This window comes from Anser cygnoides, chromosome 8, assembly GCF_040182565.1.
Source record: "Anser cygnoides isolate HZ-2024a breed goose chromosome 8, Taihu_goose_T2T_genome, whole genome shotgun sequence".
In the NCBI taxonomy this organism is placed as follows: Eukaryota; Metazoa; Chordata; class Aves; order Anseriformes; family Anatidae; genus Anser; species Anser cygnoides.
The window spans coordinates 18,865,213-18,890,118 of NC_089880.1; the positions used below are offsets into that span (position 1 = coordinate 18,865,213).

Genomic DNA, 24,906 nt, shown 5'->3' on the forward strand with positions numbered 1-24,906 from the left:
CCTCCGGGGCGGAGCTGCTGGGCCGGGCCCGCCCTGCCCCGGGGCGCGGCGCGGAAGCGGAGGCCGCAGGCATGGGGGGGCCGCGGGACGGGTGGCTGCTGCCCCTCGGCCTCCTGCAGCTGCTGGGGGGTGCCGGAGCCGCAGCCTGCCCCTGTCGGGAGCCGCGGCTCTGCCGGCCCGTCACGGGCACCGGCGGCCCCGAGGTTGGCGAGGCTGGCCGTGGCCGGAGGGCCGGCTGCGGGGAGGGAGGCTGCTGCGGTGCTGGGAGCTCCCCCGGTGCGGGGCGAGGCGGGCTGGGCGCACCCAGGGGGCTTGGTTCAGCTCTGGGCCGTGTGCTCGCCACCCGCAGCACTGCCAGCCGCAGGGCTTCGTGTGAGGGGTGGGGAAAGGAGAGCTTGAGGAGGGTTGGGAGCTGATGGGACGGCTTCTTCCTGCCTCTAGGTCTTTGTGTTCGATGTGGGGAAGAATGCCTGGAAATCCTATGACTGGTCGAAAATTACAACTGTGGCAGCTTTCGGGAAATACGATCCAGAGCTTATGTGCCACGCTCATTCCAAAGGCGCCAGGGTAGTGCTAAAAGGTGGGCTAACTCATCAAAATATGGGTATTTATAAGTCAATAGGAGCATAACGTGCATAGGACTAGAATACCTTGACATTTCACATCCACTGCTGTACGAAGTGTTAAAAAAGTAAGAGGATTAAGTAATAAGAGGATAATGCACACAGGGCTGTAATACCTTGGCATTTTGCATGTGCTGGTACTCAGTGTATTAAAAAGAAAACCAGCGATGGCTTGTGTCACAGTAATAACAAAACCATTCTGGTGATGTCTAAAAAAATCTCCACTAACGGGGAGCTTCACAGCCGCAGGAGAGCTTGGAGGAAAGAAAAAAGCTGTAGAAGACAGTTGTTTGGGTCTGTGTTCTGGATGTTATGCACAATACCCAAAGGACAGGGTAAGGAAAGGGATTGTAAGCAATTTTTAGTATTTTTCACTTCAGTTAATCCCTGTGTGCTAGGATGTGATTGAGTTTGAAAACGTGAATGCTCAGGAGCTCTGTGTACAAATGCTGATTAGAAAGACAAGTCCATTGGGTCAACCTATGCATATGTTCTGTAATCAAGTCTTGGATCTGATGAGGCAGAAACGGAATCAAAGACCACAATGTGGAGAGCAACAAAGGTTAAATGTATAAGTATGTTTATTCTAAGCAGTAAGACATAGTCTCTCTGGCTCCGTGGAAATACTGGAAGTCAATTGACCTCAAGGAAGGAAATTTAGAGTGGCTAAAAGATTATTAAGTAGAAGGAAGGAGATGCTTAAAACTGTAGAAAACAAATTCCAAAAGCAACTTTGATTTAAACACTACTGTCTCAAAGAAGTTTAGTAATCTCTTCTGATAAGGATTCTCAAAATTATGCCTGAAAAAAAAAAAAAGCCCTTTCTATTTTCCACGTATGTGTCAGGATTAAGTAGATGCCATTATAGATGTGGGGATGTTTTATTTTCTGGTTATGTTACTTGGCTTGGTAAAGACAAATCTTTCCTCCTTACTATTGCTGTGATGCAAATACATGCTATGTTGACTCTTGAATACCTCTTGTCTAGGTGATGTACCTCTTAAGGAAATTGTTGATCCTGCTAAAAGAACAGCCTGGATATCCCAACAGGTGGACCTTGCCAAAAAGCAGTATATGGATGGAATTAATATAGATATAGAGCAAGAAGTCAATGAAACCTCCCCTGAATATTATGCATTGACAGAGCTTGTTAAAGAAACTACAGATGCTTTTCACAGAGAGATTCCAGGATCACAGGTAATAAAAATGTATTTCATACAAACATTGAGTTTAACTCCATGAAACACATGGAGTTTTGAGAATGCTGTTTAGCATATGAATATGAAAAAAATGCAAATCAAAAGCATGATACTATTATCAGTGGTTAATTATGAATGTTAGCTATGATATTCTATCATGAAAATCACTCTGACCTACGTGAATTTAAATGGCAGAAGGGTTTTGTTGAGAGTTGCAGGTACGGTTTTACTGCCCTGCTGGGGGAGCTGCCAGTTACTAGTATGGCTTAAGGACTCTTTCAAAGTAGGGCCATCTGGTGAAAAAGCTTCCTAATGTTTTAGTAAGCTGGTTATTGATGTTTTAAAGATTTGCATCATGCTTCTTGTTTTTGATCAGATGGTTTTCATGTTACAATTTCTTTGGTGTTTTAAAATTATGTGGTAAATAGTGAAATAACTCAGGAAAACAGCATCTTAGGCCTTGAATTCACTAACAATGGCAGCTTATTACCTGATGTTTGCTTTATCAGCTGAGCAGCTGATACATATATACTTCATTGGTATCACCATGTGCTGAACATTCTGCAACCTTAGGGAAATACTCTTTAAAAGTTACAGCTCTTTAACCATAAAACAAGAGTGCCTAAGTGCCATACACGCTACTAACATGCATTTTTCTTTCAGGTAACATTTGATGTGGCTTGGTCCCCTGCATGCATAGATAAAAGGTGCTACAACTACACTGGGATTGCAGATGCCTGTGATTTCTTATTTGTGATGTCTTACGATGAACAGAGCCAGATCTGGACCGATTGTGTTGCAAAAGCCAACGCTCCTTACCTTCAGACTTTAATTGGTAAGGACAGAATGCCTCTTCAGAAATTGGAATATTTCTGTTTGTATGAATGGTTAGAAAAGATTGTCTTTTCTTAGATGTGTTTTTGTTTTATTAAGGTTTTCTAGCAGCCTCAAATAACATGTTGTTCTGGTGGGAAGCCAGTATTGCAGATCCCTATGACACCATGGATAGACTTTTAGCAACTGTGTGTTCCTACTTGTAAAGTTGTCGTCTCGCCCTTATGATTGTGAAAAAGACTTAGAATGACAAAAGGCAGCCAAAGCAAAGGTGTCTGCCTGGGCTTGCAAAGAACCTGCAACATTTGTCTCATCCTTGTGAACCGTGCGGGTTCCTTTGAAGCTGTAGCTTCCTTTGGCAAGTGTGGGTTTAAACAGTCTCTTGTGTGCATTCCCATCTTTCTTTTCGGCTGGTACAGCTGTTCATGCACATTCACAGTGAGTTGGATTAGGGAACTGACAGTCTTAAAAATAAGACTACAAGAGGGTGGTTATTTTAAATTTGGATCAGTTCTCTGATTTGCTTTCCTACATAGACCCACAAGGAGCTGTCAGCACAGGTGAGCTGAGAGGCAAATGAGAATGAATCCTGATTAAAATAGCACTTAGTGTTGTTTTTTTTTTTTCTTGCTTTCTAAGAAATACCTACTGATGAAGTTTGAATTATTATAAATATGTCAGTGCTTATCAGCACTGTTGCAAAAGCTGCTATGGACAACTGAATGTGTGAGCAAATCTATAGGATCTGAATAGAGCAAATATAGGACTGTGTGGGTGGGAGGTAAAGAAATTGCACTTTAGTTTCTGTCCTAGGATCATGTATGACCTGTGCTGGCTCTGGCTGTAGATTAGTTGCAAGAATATAAAACATGGAAAAATGCAATAATTCATTTTATTTCCTACAAAACTAGGATATGAAGAGTACATTACTATGGGCATTGATCCTAAGAAGCTTGTGATGGGCGTCCCCTGGTATGGCTATGATTACGTCTGCCTAAATTTATCTGAGGTAAGATAAAGATTATTCATTTGCAGTCATACTGTTAATCTTTTTTTCCTTGGAAGGAGCCAGCTAGATGTTAGTGATCCTGTTTGTGGATTAGGAAATTCTGTGGTCTGATGGTAAGAGCTTAAAACTGGTACTCAAGACTTTTCCTTGGCTGATAACTGATGAGCAGTGTGTTACCAAACAGGGCTTTTTATCTCCCCCTAGGCAACCTGAACCCTATAATACCCAAGCACCATATTTCACTGAGGAGCTATAGATGTTATCTGTATGAGAAGAGGTGATGTCCAAAGGCACTACAACACTTTTATCTGCCTTCTCAACAGTGATTAAGCTCACTGCTTAAAGATCAGGTGTAACAAACAATAGCAAAACTATGACTGTTAAAGTAGAGCAGTTTATGGATAAATCATGGAGTCTTAAAAGACATTACACTTAAGAAAAATCTAAGAGGGAATTAAAAGTGGAAGGGGAAAAGATAAGACAATTGTTTAGGTTGAATGAGGGCAATCCAATCCTGTGGTACTACAATTTGAACAAAATCTGTTTAACTTACTTCTGTTTGGAAGTAGCATGTCTAGCACAGATAGTTGAAGATTTGGGGTTTTTGTGACTTTGTTCTTGGCTGTACTGCTATTTCGGAGTTCACTAAATCTACATAATGTTAAACTCCTGTACTCTGTTTTTTGTTTTTTTTTTCCAGGATCATGTTTGTTCCCTTTCCAAAATACCTTTCCGTGGGGCTCCTTGCAGTGATGCTGCAGGGCGTCAGGTCCCCTACGGAGCAATAATGAAGCAGGTGAACAGTTCTATTTCAGGGGTGCTATGGAATGAGGTACAGAAGTCTCCGTTTTATGAATACAAGGTATGTGTCCCTTTACAAGACACCATGCATGTTGTGGACATGTGTTTATGAACCATAGTTCTTTGATTATGAAGTTTTCAGGGTTGGATTTTTCAGTTTGTTTCCTACTTTTTTTTTTTCATGTAGTAAAAGATGGCCAGATTTTCATCTCTTGAATTTCTTTGTCTGAAAATGGGGTGCAGTGACTGAATGCTACAGGAGTAATACAGTTTTTCATTGCACCACAATTTTCTTGAGGGGAAATCTGTAATGTCAAAAAGGGTGTTTTGGCCAAAGAAATCCTATAGCTTCATTCTTCACTGTTACAGTTTTCTGATGTTGATGACTGATTTAAACTAAGACAGATTCTGAAATGCTGCACTGAATAGAAAGTGTAAGCAAAACTCAACAAACTTTAATGTATCATATTTCTGTAGACAGGCAGATACTGACAGTAGTGTTCACATGTTTTTGTAGGATTCTCTTGGTCAGTTCCACCAAGTATGGTTTGATGACCCTCGCAGCATCTCTCTTAAAGCGGCATATGTGAAGAACAGAGGCCTAAGGGGCATTGGCATGTGGAATGGAAATAGTCTTGACTATTCCAGGGAAGCTGCAGCAGAACAACAAACCGAAGCAATGTGGCAAGCCCTGACACTGTAAGAAGTATATAAAATTGTGAATCACTTGATATAGAACTATGAAAATCGGATTTTTTATTATGACACATAATATGTGACAGATTTTCTTTATAAACATACCATGATTACAATCAAAACTTTGAGAGCTGGTCAAATTCATCTTGTTATTTTGTATGGAAGGCTTTATCTTCATTCTTCATAAAGTTCCGGTATTGCTTCAGCAGTGCTCTTTAAAAGACTTCTCACCCTTTTCATTTTTCACAACCATAGCAGGTTGGTTAAAGCTTGAACTTAGAATGTATCTGGTAACAAGTAAGACCAAGTGGAATTTACAGGGGTCATCTAATAATGGTCCTCTGCTGAGGCTGCTTGATGCATGGAGAGATGGACTGCTGTCTACAGGACTTTCTTTTATTCAGTAAAACACTGTCTTTGTTAAGGTTGATAAAGCGTTGTCTGTTTATGCATTACTTGTTCCATGGTTTACAGCCTACATTGTTTCTCAGAACTGTTTCACAACCAGATTGAAGTGCACCTATGCCCTGCTTAAGTGACTCCATTAATTAAACTATTTAATTAGACATATGTAGTCAGTTTTCTGTTTGTTTGTTTTTTCTTGCTAAATAGTTACTGGGAAACCAACATAAAGCAATAGCACAGAACCAAAAGCACTACGATGATGACTGCCGAGGAGAAGATCTGAGCATCTGACTGCTTGATACTACAGGTGATGAAAAGCAGAAGGTGAAACCTACTAAGTTCTCATCATACTTTTTTTTTCCCCCTTAGTAAATCAGAGGGCTCTTCACTAGAATTCTGGTCTGTAGCTTTTAGGAAAAACTGATGAATTTATAAGACATATAACTACTATTTATGTTCATATGCTAGACTGCGAGATAGGTATATTTGATCAAATTGAGACATCAAAAAAGTTGACTTTTAAAAAAAAAATCGGTTCAGATTTTCCAGTAGCCAATTGCCTACTCTTGTGTCTTAAATAAAACAATTATGAACTACGAGACATAGGATTCATTATTGAAATGAGCAAAAGCAGTTGTTCTTTTAATACTAAATTTAATACTTAGCACGAAAACCTTTGCTAAATCTTCTCTTTAAAAAATGGATTGTAAAAAGGGTGGTTTGACTCAAGACATTTGGAAGTCAGTCCTCTGAAAAGTTGCATAAGTTTCTTCCAGTATTACTGATTTCCCGTCAGGGTTTCACTTGCAGTAACAAATACAACTTTGTCAGCTTTTTTGCTGACATTAATTCCTAGCAAGTTATTGTTCTACTTAACGTAATAACATCTTGAACTTCAAAGAAGCAAACAGATCTAGAAAAAAATGACTAAGAAGAGTTTCTGATTATTTTTAGAGAATTGTTATGTAAGTACATGCACATGCTTGAACTTAAAGAAAAGCAGAGCATGCAGTACCGGAAATAGCACCAAGATCATCATTACAACTTAGTCAAGACAAAGCTTGCATCTTCCACTAATTAGAGAATAAAGCTAATGTTGATGCAGCTTTCTTGTGAGGGAGGAAACAAAACTAACTAGATTTGAAAGAACTAGAGAGTTTTTTTTCCATAACTAAGAATGTAGTAATACACTGATTTATAAATAAGTATACTTATAATGACAAAAATAGACTTCAGTAAATAGCTAAATAAAGATTACTTTTGCTAGAGTTCTAGAAAAGATGTATTTGTATTTATCAAAAAATTAAATAGTTGCTCCAAAAATCTGAACAGGAGGTTTTAGATTATGGGTTTACTTGCTTAATAGGTATTTTGTTAATGAAGGAACATCAGCATACTGAAATTGAATGATTCACTAATCTGCACTTTTAAAATAACTTAGTAATGTGTCTAAACCAAAACTAAGTTAATCTGTATGTTCAAGTAGCTGATAAACCTTTCGTTAACAGTGAGATTAAAAAGTGATTTGCAGTCCCTTAGTGGGCTAGTATACAAATTCCACATTTACACAGTTGATGTCTTTTTATAAGAGAACTTTAAGAACGTATAAACAAATGCTCTGAAATTCCAAGTTTCTATATACATTATAGGACTTCTATAGACTTCACAGATGTTACAGTTGAGTCATCCTCTTAAATACCTGATTTCCCAGACTGGAGAATTAAAGCTGAATGAATCTTCTTCTGTGTCAGTTCTGCTCTCAGTGCTCGTAAATCAGATGCTGCCTGCTTTCTCATCTGCAGAAGAACCAGTCATTTAAGGAATTGTAATTTAATGAAGCTTTTGGAGTTGACATGCATATGAATTTACATAACTAAGATTGAATTTTATACAGGATTCCTGAATATAGGATACATCTTTCATCTTTAAAACCTTACATGTCTAATTAGATAGCCTAGTTCTAGCAGTTTGCCTTGGTGCTTTTAAGAGACAACCATGGAATTCATTGTTCTTTTCATTCCTTGTTACACACTGGAGGAAGCGTACCCACCCTAGATTAGACAGTAAACAGGGTCATGGGCAATCTGATGCAAAGACTCAGGTTTCAAACGTTCATAGCTAAATGGCTATCCAATGTGAAGGCCTGTATCATCACCTTCCTTTCTAAGGGAGCCACAGGCATCAGTGGTATGGAATAAAGCAGGTGAAGAGAACTGTTGTCTGCTCGGAGAACCATTCCCTCCTTTTTTTTTTTTTCCTTTATACCGTTTTTTTTTCTTAGCCATGGTGTGCAACTCACCAGTACCTCACATAGTATGCTCCTTTAATTACCATCAGAGTGGAATGGGAATTTCACGAAAAAGATTGCAACATAGTACCTTGAAAATGTAAGTACTTGAATGCCATACATTCAAAAATCATCTTATAAACTAATTCTTTGGAGTAGTTAGGCTTGAGTGCTAATTATGATAAGTAATACCATAAAACTTGAAAATAAAAACTGTACAACAAATATTTTTTGAACATCCTGGAGGTGTTCAAGACCAGGCTGGATGAGGCGCTGGGCAGCCTGATCTGGTGGGCAGCATCCCTGCCCATGGCAGGGGGTTGGAACGAGATGATCTTTAAGGTCATTTCCAACCCAAGCAATTCTATAATTTAAATCATCTAATATTTAGAAAGATAATTTTATACCGTGTAACGTTTTGCCACTTTATAATTAAAAGGCTCACTAGGATAATTGCAGAGTACCTTAATTTCTATTATGAGCTTCATTTTTGTATCATCCAGCTTCCTCCTCAGTTGATCAAGTTCATGCTGCACTGTAGTAATCTGGATGATTTTGTTATTCTGTATGAAACAACAACAAAAACTTAAGTTGAGCATTAAGATACCTCTTCATTCATTATTACTTCACCACTCAGAAACAGTTCTCTAAACTCTTTCCAGCTCTTCTACTTTCTTCTAGTCTTCAGTGCTTGCCTGGCATCTTGTTCTGCAAACAAGACTCTGCTCCCCAACAGAGGGCAGCTCTCCTCAACCACCATCCAGCCCTTCCACTTCCCCTAGGTGTGGAAGTTCTTCCACTCTCTCTTACTTTGGGAAGTTAAGATCCAGATCAGATCTCCTGAGTTAACAGCGAGTTGTTTTGCAATTAACTTTTACGACTACTCCCTACATATAATAAAAAGGCACGCTTCAAATATATATGTATTTTTTCCTTACAGGCTTAGCATCACCTTCTCCCATAGGCAGTACACTGATTGATAAGATTGCTACACCACAGAGACTCTAGCTCCCTGGTTGAGACCACAGAGAAACCCTGGAAAGGTACACAGTCACAAAGGAAAAAAGCAGGCTGGGCAGTCGGACCAGGTGGGGGGCTCCTGAGGAATCACCCGTCACCGCATTCAGTCACCAGTGTGGACAAAGCTGGTGGAGGACAGAGCTCAGCAGCACTGGGATCTGCTCCCCAGAGCCCCAGTGCCCAGCTCGTCCTGCCTGACTGGCCAGCAGCAGTTCCTCACCTCGCTTATGAGGGGTGGAGATCATAGCTCTCATTAATGAGCCTCATAGCTCATTAAGGCCTGGCTGTCATCTCTGCGTGCTAGCCAATACATAACTGCTGTATGCATTTGAAGTTATGCACATCCTTTGTACAGAGGCTCCTTGTGCCCTGCCAAGGAGGCCTAAAAACCCTGACACCCCCCCCAAAAGAAGCATTAACGTACTTGAACATAGGTTGTAATAAAAATGTAATATGAACACTTCATATTTTTATATTTTAGATATATTATCTCAAATAATCCACATTTGTATATAACGTACAATCTTAGATTGTCTCCCCCCTTTCAGATACAAGCATAAGACACCACATGTACTTCCACCAGTTTATAAATTTCCTAGTCTAGCTTCAGATTTGTAACCAGACTTGTTTCTGTGAATGCATTAAAAAAAATTAGCAGCTGTAACTATTGGGAAGGGTGTTTTCCCCTTTTATCTTTTTTCTTTTTTAATTCCTCTTTGAACTTCACCTAATTTGACACCAGCAATATAACACAAGACTCACAGTTGCACAACAAGTCAGGTGTAACCCCTCCAAGAGCTTCAGAGGTGTCTCTTCCCCCAAAACAATTAGAATTCATCACCTCTGTACGTGAAATTTTAGATGAGAAGAATAATGTAGAACTGAACAATTCATTAATCATACGAAACAAAAGGGGAGTTTGTAATGAGGAGGTATTGTACAAACACAAAGCAGAAAGATTAAAAATGCTTAGACTCAAGCATTTCTTCAGTCTTTTTGAGAAGAATGGAATGTGGTAATTCTGTAGTGGCCACACCTCAGATTATTGAGGGGTATTTGGCTATTAAAGCTAGTTTAGAAGTTATCGATGATGAATTTGTTACTTTCATTTATGTTTTATACAAAAAAATACATTGTGTAAAAAAAAAAATAATTTAGGCACATACCTTCAAGTTTGTCATACTGTTCGGTTGTTTTCGGCTATCTCTGGCTTCTAATTGCAAGAGTAATTTCTGGTGGTAAAGCTCCAAATCTTGTCGCAGTTTGTTTAAAACATCCTCCAGTGAAGCCGTAGCCTTCTTAGTTTCAAAGTATTTCTTTTTCCATTCCTCGCGAACTACAAAGGAAAACAGTAATACAGTTTGATCTCGTTCATCTTATTCTAAGGTCTGTTGAAGACAGTAGTGATGAACTTATCTCACAAGACTCAGTTGGCCAATGCGCATATTAAAAATTAGCAGTAAGTTTCTTTAAAAAAAAAAATCATGAAAATATTTGTTAAAATGACAGTCTCTATAAATGCAGTAGAATTTTCACACAATCACCTGCAGCATAAAGCGCTCTCTGTCCACTGAGACAAAACACAGGGTCCAAACCCCACATTTCATTTGGCGTGGCAGTTCTGCAGCCTTCAGCTGCACAGGTGCTCCACACCTGTTGAGACTGGTGCCCACCACAGTCTGAAGTCCACAGCGTCCTTGCAGTAGCAGCATTAAAGGCTTTACGCAGAATTTGAGCTCTGCACAGCCAAGAAATTTCGATCAGAAGTCCCAAGATTATGAGAAACAGTTATTTATATTTAACCATGATTCCTTGAGCTATGTTGTTATGTGTTATCAGTGGCTGGCGCATACATACCCCATATCTGGTGTGGCAGTCTTACTGCCACATACATTTGCTACTCTGTGATGCGTCTTAAATTATTCCTTCTTTTCAGGCATATTTTAAGAAAGCAGGATAACTGCTTCTTAAAAACTTACCAAAAAATAAAAGAAAAAAAAAGAAAAGCCCAGCTGCTGGAGCACTATACAGCATGTAAGCAAGAGTGACCATCAGCACGGCAATCTTAGGATGAAATTCAATACAGACTATTGCTGGGTCTCCAGAATATGCTCTTCCCTTCATACCTTGGGAAGAAACATGTTTGTGAATGCACTCACTTCTGAAACTATACAGGTCTCATTAAAATAATTCAGAGGTACAAATTCTCCTGAAAGAACCTGCAGAAGCTGTTTAAATTCTTGTGAAATAACCTTTTGTTTACCTAACTGAACAGCATAATTTAAGACAACATCATAGGAGCCATTCAGGACTTAATCTCAGCAGTGTAACATAGCTTGCCTTGCAGCTCCATGCTACTGCAGATTCACTCCAAGTGGCCAAGTTCCCTTTTTAAAATACAACTTCACTCCACTACAGAGCACAGCATAGCCATGCCCTCAGAGAATAACTGGAAGAATTGGCATGTCTTCTCCTTCTGACAAAGCTACAGATAATAGTTGAGATTGCCAGTGATTCAGCTGTATTTATGTACAAAGAGTGCTCTCAAAATGTCAATGTAATTAAATCTCATCTCTGTATAACTGGAATGTGACTTCAGGAGGATAGCTTAAGGATAAACTTGAAAATAATTTTACAAAGAAAATCTGAGTGAGATTTCAATGAAATACTTCCTGTGTTAAAAAACAAGGTTTGTCAAACTCGACTATGCCACGTGCTGAATTATTAGATAGGAGAAATAAAAAGTACTATGCTGCCAATTGGAACATAGCCCTGTCAACGCAGTAAAACCTCAGTAAGCACCAGCTAAAGGCAATTTTAGAATACGTCAATTTTCTTGAGCCTCAAACAGCAAAATGGCCAGTAATAGCGCTCTGGCTGCTGTATATACACAGGAAACAACTTGGACAGCTTATAAAAGCCAGGATATTTTTAGACTTACAAGACTGCCACAAAAAAAAAAGTGGAAAGAGACTTATCAACCCTTCTACCATACTGTTACACAAATAAGATTTCACAGAGCTACTGCTTAGCCAACTGCGCTCTCTGTAATTAAGCTTACTGACAAAGAGACAAACATTTTCACACTGGTTTCAGTGTTGTTTCTCAATCATTCCAAATTCCAAAATAAATTAAAAATGTACCATGGTATCTCCTCAGCTTATTTTGTTCCAGTAGCCCTTTAGCTTTTTTGACAAGTTCTTCTCTAGTTTTTTCCATGTGCCTTCTGTCTTTCTTCATTTGTTCCAATTGTTCTACCATCTTGTTTTCTAAAGATATTATAATTATATTTATCAAGCATCTGGATACTGTAAGTAGGAAGGATCAATCAAAATTTTTGTAATGCACCCGTCATAGATCATGCCAAGAACTCTGTCAGAACAGGCAGTAGAAATTCTTTTATTTTAATAAACTATTCTGACTTTTTTCTGAATATAAACTATTTCCGACTTTTGGAAATGGCTGATGCATTAGAAGAAAATGAGAATCCCAGCATGCATCCAGGCATTTATACACGCACACAAACAAATAAACACACTTTTACATGCCTAGGCAGCATGTCAGTAAAATTAGCTTCAGAATCTATTGAGATGTATGTAGTATAAATTGAAAACTCGCAACATCAAGCCAAAAAAGCCTCCAGAGGATTTCTTCTTGCTTCAAAATACTTTGTGATATAAATCTTTCTTTAAACTATAGGCGTTAATAAGCCTATAATAGCTCAAACTTTAACTAGACTGCAACAACAGGTCAGTCACCTCCCTTTTCACTATTCTGCTATACGCTAGCTGAGGATCCTCAGCAAGTGACTATCTTTGCTGTATTCTCATGTGAGCTAACAGTATTTCACCCAAACTCCCTCCTTATCACCTTCCACCCCCAAGTCCACGAGACGAATCTTCTAGCACTGGGAACCTCTGCCATACTCTATGCACAACTCAGGCAACATTAGATACCTGCAATTTTCCAAATACAAATTAAAATCTGTAACAATCCTGGGAATAAATATATGCACAAATTCTTTCATAAAGTAAGTATTTCTGTCTTCATCAACTGTTCAGTCTTGATTAAATGTTAACTCCCCACAAATTTCTTGGAAGCACATACTTACTTTCTGCCTGAACTGCAGGAACCTGAGCTGGGTTTACAGAAAGTGACAGAAAAGGCGGACTAGGAGGTGAAATATATTCTTTTGGACAAGTAGGATGACTTTGCTTGTTCTCATCTACCTAGAGGATCAAAAGACAAAACTACAAGTACATAATTTATAATCCTGAACAGTCACATTAAACATATGCTTTGAAAGTGGCCTGAGCGAATGGGAAGGATATACTGGAATTCTGAATATAATCTCTTTTATTCTGTACAAACTTCCAAACAGATGGACATCTGCAAACAGAGTCAGAACACTGAAATTGCAGAGAACAATACATGGACCAAAAGACAGACTATTGCTAAATGTTCTTGTCCATGTCCGTAACTCCACAGAGTACTGACACTCCCATGTAAGACCAAGAATGACTGGCCTGAAAACTGCTGTCAGGCTCATTGGTTAGCAAAAGCTGGATTGCTCATTTCTAAACCAAAGTTTATAATAGCTCACAGGTGACAGTTAGTAGTGACAATGGTTATGCTGTATGATTGCATGTGGGTGCTCTGTCTTCCTAAGCATGTTCTTATTCAGATACTATGACTATACCATATGTATGTTTTAAATAATTTTAGTTTTTTTTTTCTCGGAAGTTTTGCTTGAGATTAAGACGAAGATTTATCCCATATAAGACTAAGATTTATCCCATTGGAAATACGAAATTATAAAAATGTCACTGATACAGCCAATACAATGCTGCTGTCAAGAAACTGTAAAAAATAAATTTAAAAAAGCTAATGTTAATAAGACTGAGATAGATACAGTATACATAGTTCCTATTAAACGATAACCAGAGGTATCACTTCTGATGATTTCATTGTTTAGATATACAGCTGATTTCTCATTAGCAAATCTCCAAAGCAGCATTGCATACATTAACTTTGCTCAATTACTCTAAAATCTACATTGCATGTTTCGTATTTCTAATGAGTTACCTGCCTTACAAAATTAGCCAGTTTCTAGGTGGAGGACTATGTTTATTGCTCCACATTACAAAGAATATGCTACCTTGAAAAACACACCTGATTATCCAGTTTTTCACCAGGACCAGTTACAGACTTGCTAGTTCTGTATTGCAGCAAGCTAAAGAGCAAATCAAAGAAGCAAGTGAAAAATTCACACAATGATACTGTTTATTCTCCTTTTCCTTTCATTTATTTGAAGTATGTAAAATAAGTTTCTTGTTATGAATTATTATTATCCATTCTTTTATCAGAATCATTATTTACTAACCTTTGGTTTCTGCGTATATGTTCTGTGGTTTGGTCTTCCAATATTTCAAGATTTCCAGAATCCCGTGTTCTGTCTCTTCTTAGTTTGGTATCTTTTTTGTGGTCATTATTTTCCATGTTTGTAACTAGGAGTTTTGTGTTTAGTTCTGTGATAGGATAATGATGATCAAAATACAGATTACACTCACAAGATTTACACTTTTTTGACTGTCAACACTTGGACTTTCCAGCCTGTATTAGAAATTCAGTGAGTCAATCGATAAATAGGATTATATCTGGGATAATGAAAGGTTTCGTGAGTAACAGAAGAAAGAAATAAAGGGGGAAAAAAATCTACTTTTGTTTCAAGAATTTGTATGTAACTAATTCTGGTAACTAGTAGAGGAAACATGACAACAGGTAATGAAATCATTTAATTATTTCTCCTTTCCTAAAATAATTCTCTAACATTTTCTGCCTTTGAGACCCTGAAGATATCCTACAAACTGGAGCCAGCAAAGAAAGTGACAGCAAAATGTTTTGCATTTGAATGTTATCTCCTTTAAATTATATACAATAAATGTTTCAAAAGAAAACTGCTGACAGACTTTGCCTGTACTTTAAACTACAAAATTCTACATTCCTCATCATTCAAAATAAAGTTCTGGAAAACTTCTTAATTGTATAAATATGCCCATATATACGCATATATGTATTATATATATATAATATTAGGTATACATGCATACATATATATATATATTATATATATTACATTATATATACATACATATACATATATATGTGGTCTCAGACTTCAGTTAACATGATGATAGAGGGACAAAGCTAGTTTTGATGGATTATCAATGGAAACTGAAATTACTGAAAAGTCATCTGTGAAGGCCTTCTCTAGAACACTCTTCAGACACATCTCAGATCAAATTATCACATTTTTTGTTTTCTTACTCAAAGTACTGGATATCCAGAAAATCAGTAAGGTGCCCATATGTATGAAAAAATGAATATTGCCTCATTTAAGAATTCCTCATTAGAAATTTGCGATAGAACAAGGGTCACCCCTTTTACATTGAATGTAAAATTATACTCAAATATTAAGATTTGTCTTTCAAAAGTATTTCCTGAAAAACATTTTATGTTATCATTTTGATGCTAATTTAACAGCGGTCAATCCAATTTAAACACTTCAGTCATTTATTTGTAATTACTAGAAATTTAGGAATATTAAGAGCACTAGGTAACTGTTCAGAGACTTAATGGCCCTCAGTATCCCTACGATACTTCATTTTAAAGGATGTAGTAGTTAATAGAGGTCTTTCAAACTACATTTGCTGTTTTGGCACGCAACTATTAGCTAGTTTGTGTGTTCTTTAAACCTCTCCACACTCTTCTAACATTTTCACTGCAGTCTGTTCAAAGAGTTCTCTTACCACTCAGTTTTAGGAATGCCACTGTTCAATAGTACATAAATAAAACAGCACTGTATAGGAAGGAGGGGAGGAAGCACTTTCCCTTCAGTAGTAATGTAGGCATGGATAAGATAACCATGGAAGTTGAAGTGAATAAATTACTTTCCCTGATTTACTGATAACAAGATTTTTTTTTTCCCCATTTAAAATTGCTGTTGAATTATGGGATCATTATCTTCCAATCTTTACAGTAGCTGCTCAGTAATTTGCTTCCATATAAATAAGATCAGACAAATGCATTGACTATATTAAAGCGCTTCCCTACAACAGTACATAATGATAATGAATGACTCATCCAAAGTAAAAACCATGGTTCTTTGAAAGATATTATTTTAAAAATTAGAATACTGTTCTGACAGCAATATTCCAACTTACATTGCAACTACAGATTTTTTTTTTTTTTAAACTTAGCTTTACTCTGCCAACTTTCTAAAAATCTCGGCTTAGCACCAAGATGACAATGAACACTATACCTTTTTGATATTTCATGCGATTTTGGTGTGGTTGGTTAGTCTGGCATTGTTCATCACTGTGGTTTATGTGAAGAGCATTTCCTTTGGCTTTGTCATTCCACTTAGGAGTATTATGCTCTTTTTGATCCTCGCTATGGTGGTTTTGCTGGGATTTCTGTAACAGCATACAGCTCTTTCCAGACCCTCGATCTGCAGGATTTGAATGACTTGGTGTGAAGAGAGATCCACTGGATCCATTTTGATCTGCATAATAATTGATTTGGGGAAAAAAATATTATTTTATTGTAAATGTTAACCATAATAGTTATTTTACTCCATCACCCTTCTTTGCTACCTTCGTTAAACTTACCTTTCACTCTGAACTGTGTCTGTTTTTCTGCAGTCCTGTTGTAGTCTTGCTCATGATTTGCGTTCAGAACTGGAACAGCTTCTTTCTCAGTCCATTCTGCAGGACTGTGCACTTCCTTATTTTCTAGCTGATGACTGCTCTGCATGCTTTCTAAAAATGGTCTGCTTTTTTCACTTTTTTGTTGGGGAAGATTGGGTAGTCTCGATCCATGACCATACCTATTAGCTTCCCCATTAAAGTGACGTCTTTGTTCAGTTGATGATGATAATGGATAAACATCTTCAAAGTATTCCATTCCAGGTAATAAATATAATTCAGGATACAGTGCCTAAAATATGCAGTATATTAACCAGACACAAAAGAAGAAACTTCCAATGTAAAAAGCTTCTGAAAATGATAGCTTAAAAGCCATAAAATACATACATAAGGGGGAGCAAATGACTTCAGTTCCAGTTCTGTTTCTTGATTTGCTTTTACCTTGGAAGATAAAGAACAGAAGCGTAAACAAAAAAATACTTTCTTACCAATAATGTTGTCACTTAAATTCTGTATTCTATCATCATCTTTACATACAACATTTTTCTTCTGTAATAGCTTGATGGGGAAGAAGGAACATAGAATGCTGTTCTATTTTCTGACATAGCACTGAAACTATTTTGCCTATTTTTCAAAATTTAAATCAGACACACAAAAGTATATGGATGTACAGAATAAATTTATTTATCCTTTGCACTTTCTCCTATGGTTCAAATGACTTGATCCAACAATCGCAGCAGAACGAAATCTTCAACTGCCTTTGCCAGAAGTCGCTTCAAGTCAAATCTGAATAGAAATGATGAGTCTAACATAATTTTCTCTATTCACCTGACAAAACATTGCAAAATATTTGATGGAAGTAGAGAAAAAAATCAATGACTGTCCTATATCATCTAGTACTTATTGTCTTGGTATTTTTTTTGTGATATACACTTTCAGATTTCAACAGTCATCCTAAAGTACAAAATCTAAGATAACCAATGTATGTTTGAAAGATGTGCTCCAATACAAAATAGTAATAATAATCTGAGTTTACATTTAAGTAATGAAATTGCAGTAAACATGGGGCCAAATGCTGCTCTCAATAATGGTCACACAATGATATCGATTCACACTTATAGACATGAGCTATGTGAAAGAAAAGGAAGAGCAAAATGAACTTGGTTTTGGTTTATGTTTTTAATTTAAAGACCCTTACTTGCAAGCAGGCTACCACTCTTAGTACTGTTTACATTGTCAATGTTGTGAAACAGAAGACTGAGTAAAAAACCAAACTCAACAAATATTTGGTCATGGAGATTTAACTCAATTAGGTTACCATGACCCTAAACAACAAATAAACCATTTATTTGCTTGCTTACATTACCCTTTGTCACAAAGTAAACATCAAGCAATGCTAAATCCCCCAAATTAAAATTATATCTTTAATTTGTTGCTAAAAATCTTCACTTGTATCTACTAATGTATTTCATTTACTATTAAATGCAAAATATTAAATTCCTGCCATTCTCAAGGGAGCTGGAAATTTTCTCCATTTACCTCAGAACTATCAGTGGGGAAGAAAATCTACCATCTTACTATCATCCAATTAAAAACATCTAAATTTTTTTTGAAGACTTGCTTATCTTTTCAGATTTAGGTTGTGCTACAGTCTTTAAATTCCTGACTATGTTTTTCTACCTGCTTTTCCTAGTTTTCTGCATGGGTAATTTTAGTGATATTGTCTACAAAAAAAAAAAAAAAAAAAAACCCCACTAAATTTCTGCCTTGTAATTAATTTTGAAATCCATGAGAAACTTGAGAAAAAAGTCTTTTATATTTATGTATATCACTTAAATCTTTGTGTATTACACAAATGCACTTTCAATCGGTCTGATTTTCAGATTTATTTAATCTTGATAGTTTGTAAGATAGCTAAATATATAGAGAATCAGACCGAGGAACAGTTATGATTCAGAGATGCAGTGTTTTGATTACATAAACCTCCTCAGGCTCTATTACTGGACTGATTCATGGAACAAAAATGTACATCAGAGAAGCTTTCGTTCAGAGACTGATCTTTAAAGGCTATTGGACATGTCACAGCAGGAACCTTTACAGGAATTCTGGCTTACTCAGCTCCCAATGCAAATTCTTCAAGAGCCATATTTCTAATCATGTGCTGACAATAATGACCTCAGGGGAATTTTTTTATGCAACTAGAATTGTCATATTTAATTTACTGTCCTATCAAAGCTTGCATCTTTCCACTGAATGGCAACTAATTACATCTGATGCTTTAAAGGATGTTTCTAATATACCTGTCCAGCTGCACATTTGTATTTGGGGAAGTAGATGTTCTGACAAGAGCTCATTCTCCAACATGATTCAAAACAAATACTAAGCATGCTCCTAAATTCATCTCTATTTTCTTGTGATATTTTCAAATCTACAGGGACTAAATCTGTAGTTTGTATTATAAAGCAGAAGGACACTAAAGAATAAAAAAAAAAAAATTAACTTACCACTGCTAGCTTTTTCCCAATGCATTTTAAAAATTTGAATTTATCTGCAACTGCAACTCCACCCAGGTATTCTCCAAGCTTCTCCCGTAGCGCTCTTAATGTGATGTGAGGAGACACCCTAGAATGTTGTTATTCATTAATACATCTGCAAGATCAAATAATGTTGGCTAGTTAGTAAGAGGGGGAAGATAATGTTATATAAAGGCTGGCTTGCATGGTAAGATTGAACAAAAAAGGGAACTATGAACTATTTCCTGGAACGGAACCCAATTACATATAGGTCAGAGATTTTTGGTGTGGTAGAGTTAGAACATTGTATCACACTATGGCAGGCTGTATTACAAAGGCTGCCATAACATCAGCTAGCAATATTTACGTTTTAGGAATCCCAAACAAAGGGAGAATATGAAAGTACCTGAAATTTGAAAAAGACTCTTGCTCATCTGCAGATGAATTACAAAAGCATTGGAAACTACAGTCATGCATTTCCATCCAGGTGACAGAGTTTCAGAGAGCCAGGCCAGGACTGTAGAACATACTCCTTCAAGCAGTAAGGACTAGAGGAGGCCAAGCACATTCCTTTGGTTTTGTTTTGTTCAACACAAATTTATAGCAGGGTGTGTGCATGCATACATGCAAATGTGTTTTAAATCAAAACCAAACGCTGTAGTGTGAACATTTTTACCATAGTTTGGGGATGAGAGAGCTGACGCAAACATGAATGACATCGTTTAATCTGCTACTGGAAAGCATGCAAATATCAAAGTAATAAGCTCAGTATAAAAATCATCATAGAATAAAGCACCTCCGCAGAATAAAACCAAATGTGCAAGAGTCACACAAAAGGTCTGCATCTCAACATAAGCAGTTCTGATTGCTCCTATGCTGCCACTTAAAATAAACCAGGGAACAAACTCAGGCCTGAGACTGTTAATCACCCACGCTGCTTAAGTGTTAGTACACTACAGCTCGCAGGGTTTTGGCCCAGGCCAGCTATCGCTCTTCAGACAATGCACAGACATAGCTTGGGGTATAGTACATGCCATTTTCAATAAATAGTATGGACAAGGTCATGCTGTTCCTTCAACTTCGGCACTTAGACACATCCAGGCCTCGCTGCCTGGTCCCTGAACATTTATCTTCTGTTTATTTCTTTGCCATATGCTTTTTGCCCACACTTGCTACAGATGCTAGTCCTAATGTCATCCATTTATTTCAAATGTATAAAGAAATACGTGAAAGATGGATACATAATTCAATACACATCCTTCCAGGGTCTTATGCGATAAGAGAGATGATCTGTAATTCAAATACATCTCATTCACTATCATTTTTTCAAGCTCATGCCACAGAGAAGGTATGTCCCTTGAACTGTTTTCTGAAACCCAATAAATGCAAGCTTTTTCAGAAGCAATTCTAAAACTGTACATCCTTCACACCCTTCCAAACCAGCAAAGAAATCTGAATCTGAGGTACGTATGAGCAGCAGGGAAAACATCTATGTAACTATGAGGATTTATCACGGGAGAAAATCATTTAGGTACACAAAACCTGAGATGCACAACAGAAATTTATCTGAAAATTGTTTGCTAGCGCAGCTGCTAGGAACATATAATAACATATTTCTTGCTTGTTGCCACAGGCTAATAGAGGACTAGTCACATCCAGTCATTTGCTTCAGGGTGTTCCTTTAAAAGTAATGCAAACTAGAGTTCATTTCAGCAATCTCATCTAGAAGTAACAAAAGTATGGGTTCTGTGGTGAGGAATGAGGAGTAAATAAAAGATCACAGAGGCTGAGAAATCAAGTTCATGGGAACAAGAACCCAGGGCTGCAGATGATTACGTCCTTAATATTTTCCTCTAATTTCATGATTAATGGAAGTGGCCTGTATTTACATTGAGGAATCCTTTTTTCAGCTGACTCACAGAGTACTAGGACTGCCAAGCTGGCTGGACGGTGCTATCAACAACGTCCAGACATGGTTAGTAGCAGCAAGGCTGCTGTTCACTCTCTCAGGTTAAAATAAGAGAAGATTCTTAAAATATATTTTGTTTTTAAAGACAGTGATACACTGGCCCAGTGTTAATTATTGCTAATGCTAATGTACTGCAGCACTGCATAGCGCCCACAGAATAATTAATTACTTAACACTCATTAGCAAGCAACAAATACCCAGCCAGGCATGGAATAATAGAATCACAGTATGGTTTGTGTTGGAAGGGACCATTAAAGATTATATAGTGCAACTCCTCTGACATGGGCAGGGATACCTTTCACTAGATCAGGTTGCCCAAAGTCCTAACCAGCTTGACCATCCACAATTTCTTTGTGCAACCTGTTCCAGTCCCTCACCATCTTCACTGTAAAGAATTTCTTCCTTTTATCTATTTAAATCTGCCCTCTTTCAGTTTAAAACCATTACCCCTTGTCCTATCACTACAGGCTCTGGTAAAAAGCCTCTCCCGATCTTAAAAGCCCCCATTAAGTACTGAAAGGCTGTAATAAGGTCTCCCCAGAGCCTTCTCCTCTCCAGGCTGAACAACCTCAACTGTCTCCACCTGCCTTCACAGGAGAGGTGCTTGAGCCCCCTGGTCATTTCTGTGTCCCTCCTCTGGATGCACTCTAACAGATGCATGTCTTTCTTGAGCTATAAACCCACTGCAATCAGTAAGAATCCTAATTTAAGCTGATGTCTCAGAACTGAGCCTTAGCGAAATAAATTTACACCAGAGAGCAACAGGCGGTGACTGATGTCCAGTCATATGAAACAATTTGAAGTTACCATCCAGCTATGTATTTTGCACCTCTGCTGGCGACTAGTACAGCAAACAGAATAGATGCATGAACTTTATCTGGTTTTGTACAGTCCTTCAACAAAAAAAAGCGGCAAGAACGAATACATTCTACCATAAATGCTTATATCCAGCTGCTGTCAATTTTTTCAGCTACACGATATATCGCCTTATGGGGACAATACAAGCATAAATTTAAGTGAGTTAAAACCTGCAGTTTAAGCTGACAAGTTTTGCACAGAAGCAAATGAGGTGCATATAAAACCTCAGCTTCAACACACATCTTTACATTATTTGATTGTTTTCTTCTGCCAATTCTTACCTTACCAGATACACACAGATTTTGTGAGTCAAGCGTTTAGGTGTATGAACCAAACTTCTAAAGTTATCAAAGATGAAAACTGCAGCTCTCTGTGCCAGGTTTGGGCCTTTGGGTAGTCTTCCACAAAGTGCTCTGATAGCTACCTGAGAGCCCACATAGCACATGTTGTAGACAACCTTTCCGAAATATTGTGGAAGAAGAAAGAAGATATGCTGGCAATTGCATGGACATAATGTTTCTGTTTTAGATCTATGGCTCAGTGACAGGCTTTCCCATCTTCATTGAGCCACTCCATCTCAAAGTCGGCCCACTGAGTAAAAGAATTCAAGATTTTGATAATCAGGCTCAAGGAAACAGAAAAAATACGACTGTGATTTTACAACATGAATTGATCTGCAGCAATACTAGCAGTGCTCTGGAAGTGCATTACAGCGGTTTAGATCAAGGGCGGCACTGGCCTGATACAGCCCAGAGAGACGTGGGCACCACTTACCCTCCGGAGATGATTAGAGAAGAATCTTTTCTGACAGATGTAATTATGCAACAGCTAGACTAAACGACTGAAGGACAATGTGAAGGTGATACCAGGTAGATATTTTATAAGTGTTATCACATTTGGGCCTGACTATACTCACCTTATAAATCCAGCTGAGATGAACTTGCTAGTAAGAGCCACAGGAACTGTATTCAGCTTGAAGTTCCACACTTCCTCTGGGACATAAAAAACATGGAGCTCCACCAGCTAAATAAAGAACAGATTATCATAACAATTTGTGATTGAATGCCAGCTGACAGCATAGAAATAAATCACACCAAAACAAACTCAACAATGGAAATGAGCAAAAAGAGAGCCTGTGCTCCCTGCTGTATGTCAGTGTCACAGCAACAGATACATCTTGAGAAAAAACAGTCCATCCTCTGGAGCGTATATCATGTATACAAGAATACTTCAGCTAAAACTCTACCTTTGTTCATCTCATAAGACCTGCTAAGCCATAAAAGATTGATCCAAACATAGTAGAAAGCACAAGCAAGAAAATAATATCAAAGTATTTCTGACAGTTAATAATATTAATGACCTCGGAGCACAGAAGTGCACTTGGAAACGTCTGCGACAAGAAAAGCTAAGCCTGCTCTGAGTAGTTCACTAAGAGCGTGTTCAAACCAGTGGTCATTGTGGGACTCTTCATGTCAGGGTCTTGTTACTTATAGTGGAAATCAAATGGTATTGACAAGGATGATACACACTTCTGAAAAGCACTGCCAATAACTAGAAGCCATGCAAATAACGCTGTATTAAGTATTTCTTCAGTTGTTCAGATACTAAATATAAACTAGAAAAGAAGGATTATTATACATACTATGCTAAATGTACATTCTTCCTCTCAGGTCTCCTAGATACAGTACAGTGGCAGTTACTTTAATATTTTTAATTTTTATTTAAGGAATGTAAAAAAAAAATCTCTAAGCAGAAATATAAAAACCTCTCACCTGGGATGTCTGAGGTCTCATATGACTGAATGACATACCGGTCGCTGTACTTGATCACAGTGAGTGCCAGATGGGCTTTCTAATTTTCTTTTTGATTGAAACATTATTTGAGAATGAGTTTCATGACAATCTGTCGCTGAAGAAGTTACTCCATTAATTTCCTTTATTATCTTCTTTCCATTTATGGAAGTCACAGAGCTGTCACTGTGCTGTCTCCCAGCTCACTGTAGACAAACAGTCTCTGCCACACCTTCTACACAAGCAGTGTCACCTAAGTAACTTGGTGACTTGCTAAATCACTGCCTTGGAGCTCCGACAGAGCTGCCCTGGAGTACTTCCTCTTAACATTTCTGTCCTTCCACAGAAGTACTTCAGCTGTATATAACTTTCTGCAGAGTTTTTTCTGTGAACCTAAAGACACAAAATGGGATTCTTGCAGGATCTGGATTTATCTTTGACAAAGGGTCAGTTCTTGTGCGCTGAAGTCAAGCCACCCATGCACAGCACATTCCACATTGCACTACCCAAACACAGTACACCATGGAAACTTGGCGGTGGCAGGCAACCGCATCAGAGAAATCCTTCCATGAACTACCTGGGCTCTGCCCTAACATCGCTATGGGAGCAATGAGCTCTCAACAACGACCTGACTAGACCTTCCCAGCACTTCTCCTCGGTTACTCCCAAGCAAAGATGAGGCAGGTTACAGCCCAAGTTCCTCCCTGTAGTTCGTACACATAGGCAAGACGTCACATTTTCTCTTGCTATGTGCCACCTATGCCATTCCATGCTCAGTGGTCACTCTTGGACGCTCTCTGCAGAGAATACTGATCTCCTCCTACACTGTAGTCAAGAGCCAAACAAGCTCGCAATAGTAAAGCTAACATCATTCGTTACCTCTAAAAATCAGCTTCGAGCTAGTAATTGGCTTGATACTATCACTAAGACTTGCCACCTTAGAACGAACATTATTTTCTCATTGAATCCATTGTACACGTAAATATATAAATATATATATATATTTGTTTCCCGGACTGCGGGGTCTCTCCACAGACACCCTCCGACACCTCAGCGACGCCGCCCCAGCCGCACAGGCCGAGCTGGCGGTGACCCCCGCAGGGCTGCGGCTGGCACCCAGCTCCCCGGCGGGCCCCGGGCCCGGGGCCGGCGCCCAGCACCCAGCTGCCGGCGGGCGGCCCCGCTGCCCTCGGTGC

At 38.2% G+C, this 24,906-nt stretch overlaps 2 protein-coding genes across 9 annotated transcripts; one reads left to right on the forward strand and one right to left on the reverse strand.

The window, feature by feature from the left end:
* Window positions 1–26: 26 nt before the first annotated feature.
* On the forward strand, window positions 27–14,831 carry CTBS (chitobiase). 3 transcript variants are annotated; one of them, XR_010833065.1, is made up of 10 exons: window positions 27–203; window positions 442–580; window positions 1,612–1,820; window positions 2,486–2,657; window positions 3,568–3,665; window positions 4,366–4,527; window positions 4,984–5,165; window positions 5,775–5,874; window positions 7,849–7,954; window positions 8,795–14,831. XR_010833065.1 is itself a non-coding variant. In XM_013177957.3 (8 exons), exons 1-8 carry the CDS (start codon window positions 72–74, stop codon window positions 5,800–5,802), a joined length of 1,122 nt encoding a protein of 373 aa, XP_013033411.2. In that variant the 5' UTR covers window positions 52–71; the 3' UTR covers window positions 5,803–6,168. The 3 variants fall into 3 exon arrangements, 1 of the variants encoding a protein (XP_013033411.2); XR_010833064.1 differs by lacking the exon at window positions 7,849–7,954; XM_013177957.3 differs by lacking the exons at window positions 7,849–7,954; window positions 8,795–14,831 and having other exon boundaries at window positions 52–203; window positions 5,775–6,168.
* Window positions 5,995–24,900, reverse strand: SPATA1 (spermatogenesis associated 1). Of its 6 annotated transcripts, none has more exons than XM_013177954.3 (13): window positions 23,693–24,900; window positions 22,837–22,943; window positions 19,085–19,202; window positions 16,968–17,021; window positions 16,545–16,872; window positions 16,196–16,438; window positions 14,258–14,402; window positions 14,047–14,107; window positions 12,986–13,103; window positions 12,018–12,143; window positions 10,041–10,210; window positions 8,319–8,417; window positions 5,995–7,363 (listed from the first exon to the last, which is right to left on the reverse strand). In XM_013177954.3, the coding sequence occupies exons 1-13, from the start codon at window positions 23,726–23,728 to the stop codon at window positions 7,259–7,261; spliced, it is 1,710 nt and encodes a 569-aa protein (XP_013033408.3). In that variant the 5' UTR covers window positions 23,729–24,900; the 3' UTR covers window positions 5,995–7,258. The 6 variants fall into 6 exon arrangements, with proteins under 6 accessions (XP_013033408.3, XP_047915035.2, XP_047915038.2 ...); XM_048059078.2 differs by having other exon boundaries at window positions 12,018–12,182; XM_048059081.2 differs by having other exon boundaries at window positions 12,018–12,182; window positions 19,085–19,229; window positions 23,693–23,724.
* Between the last annotated feature and the right edge of the window lie 6 nt (window positions 24,901–24,906).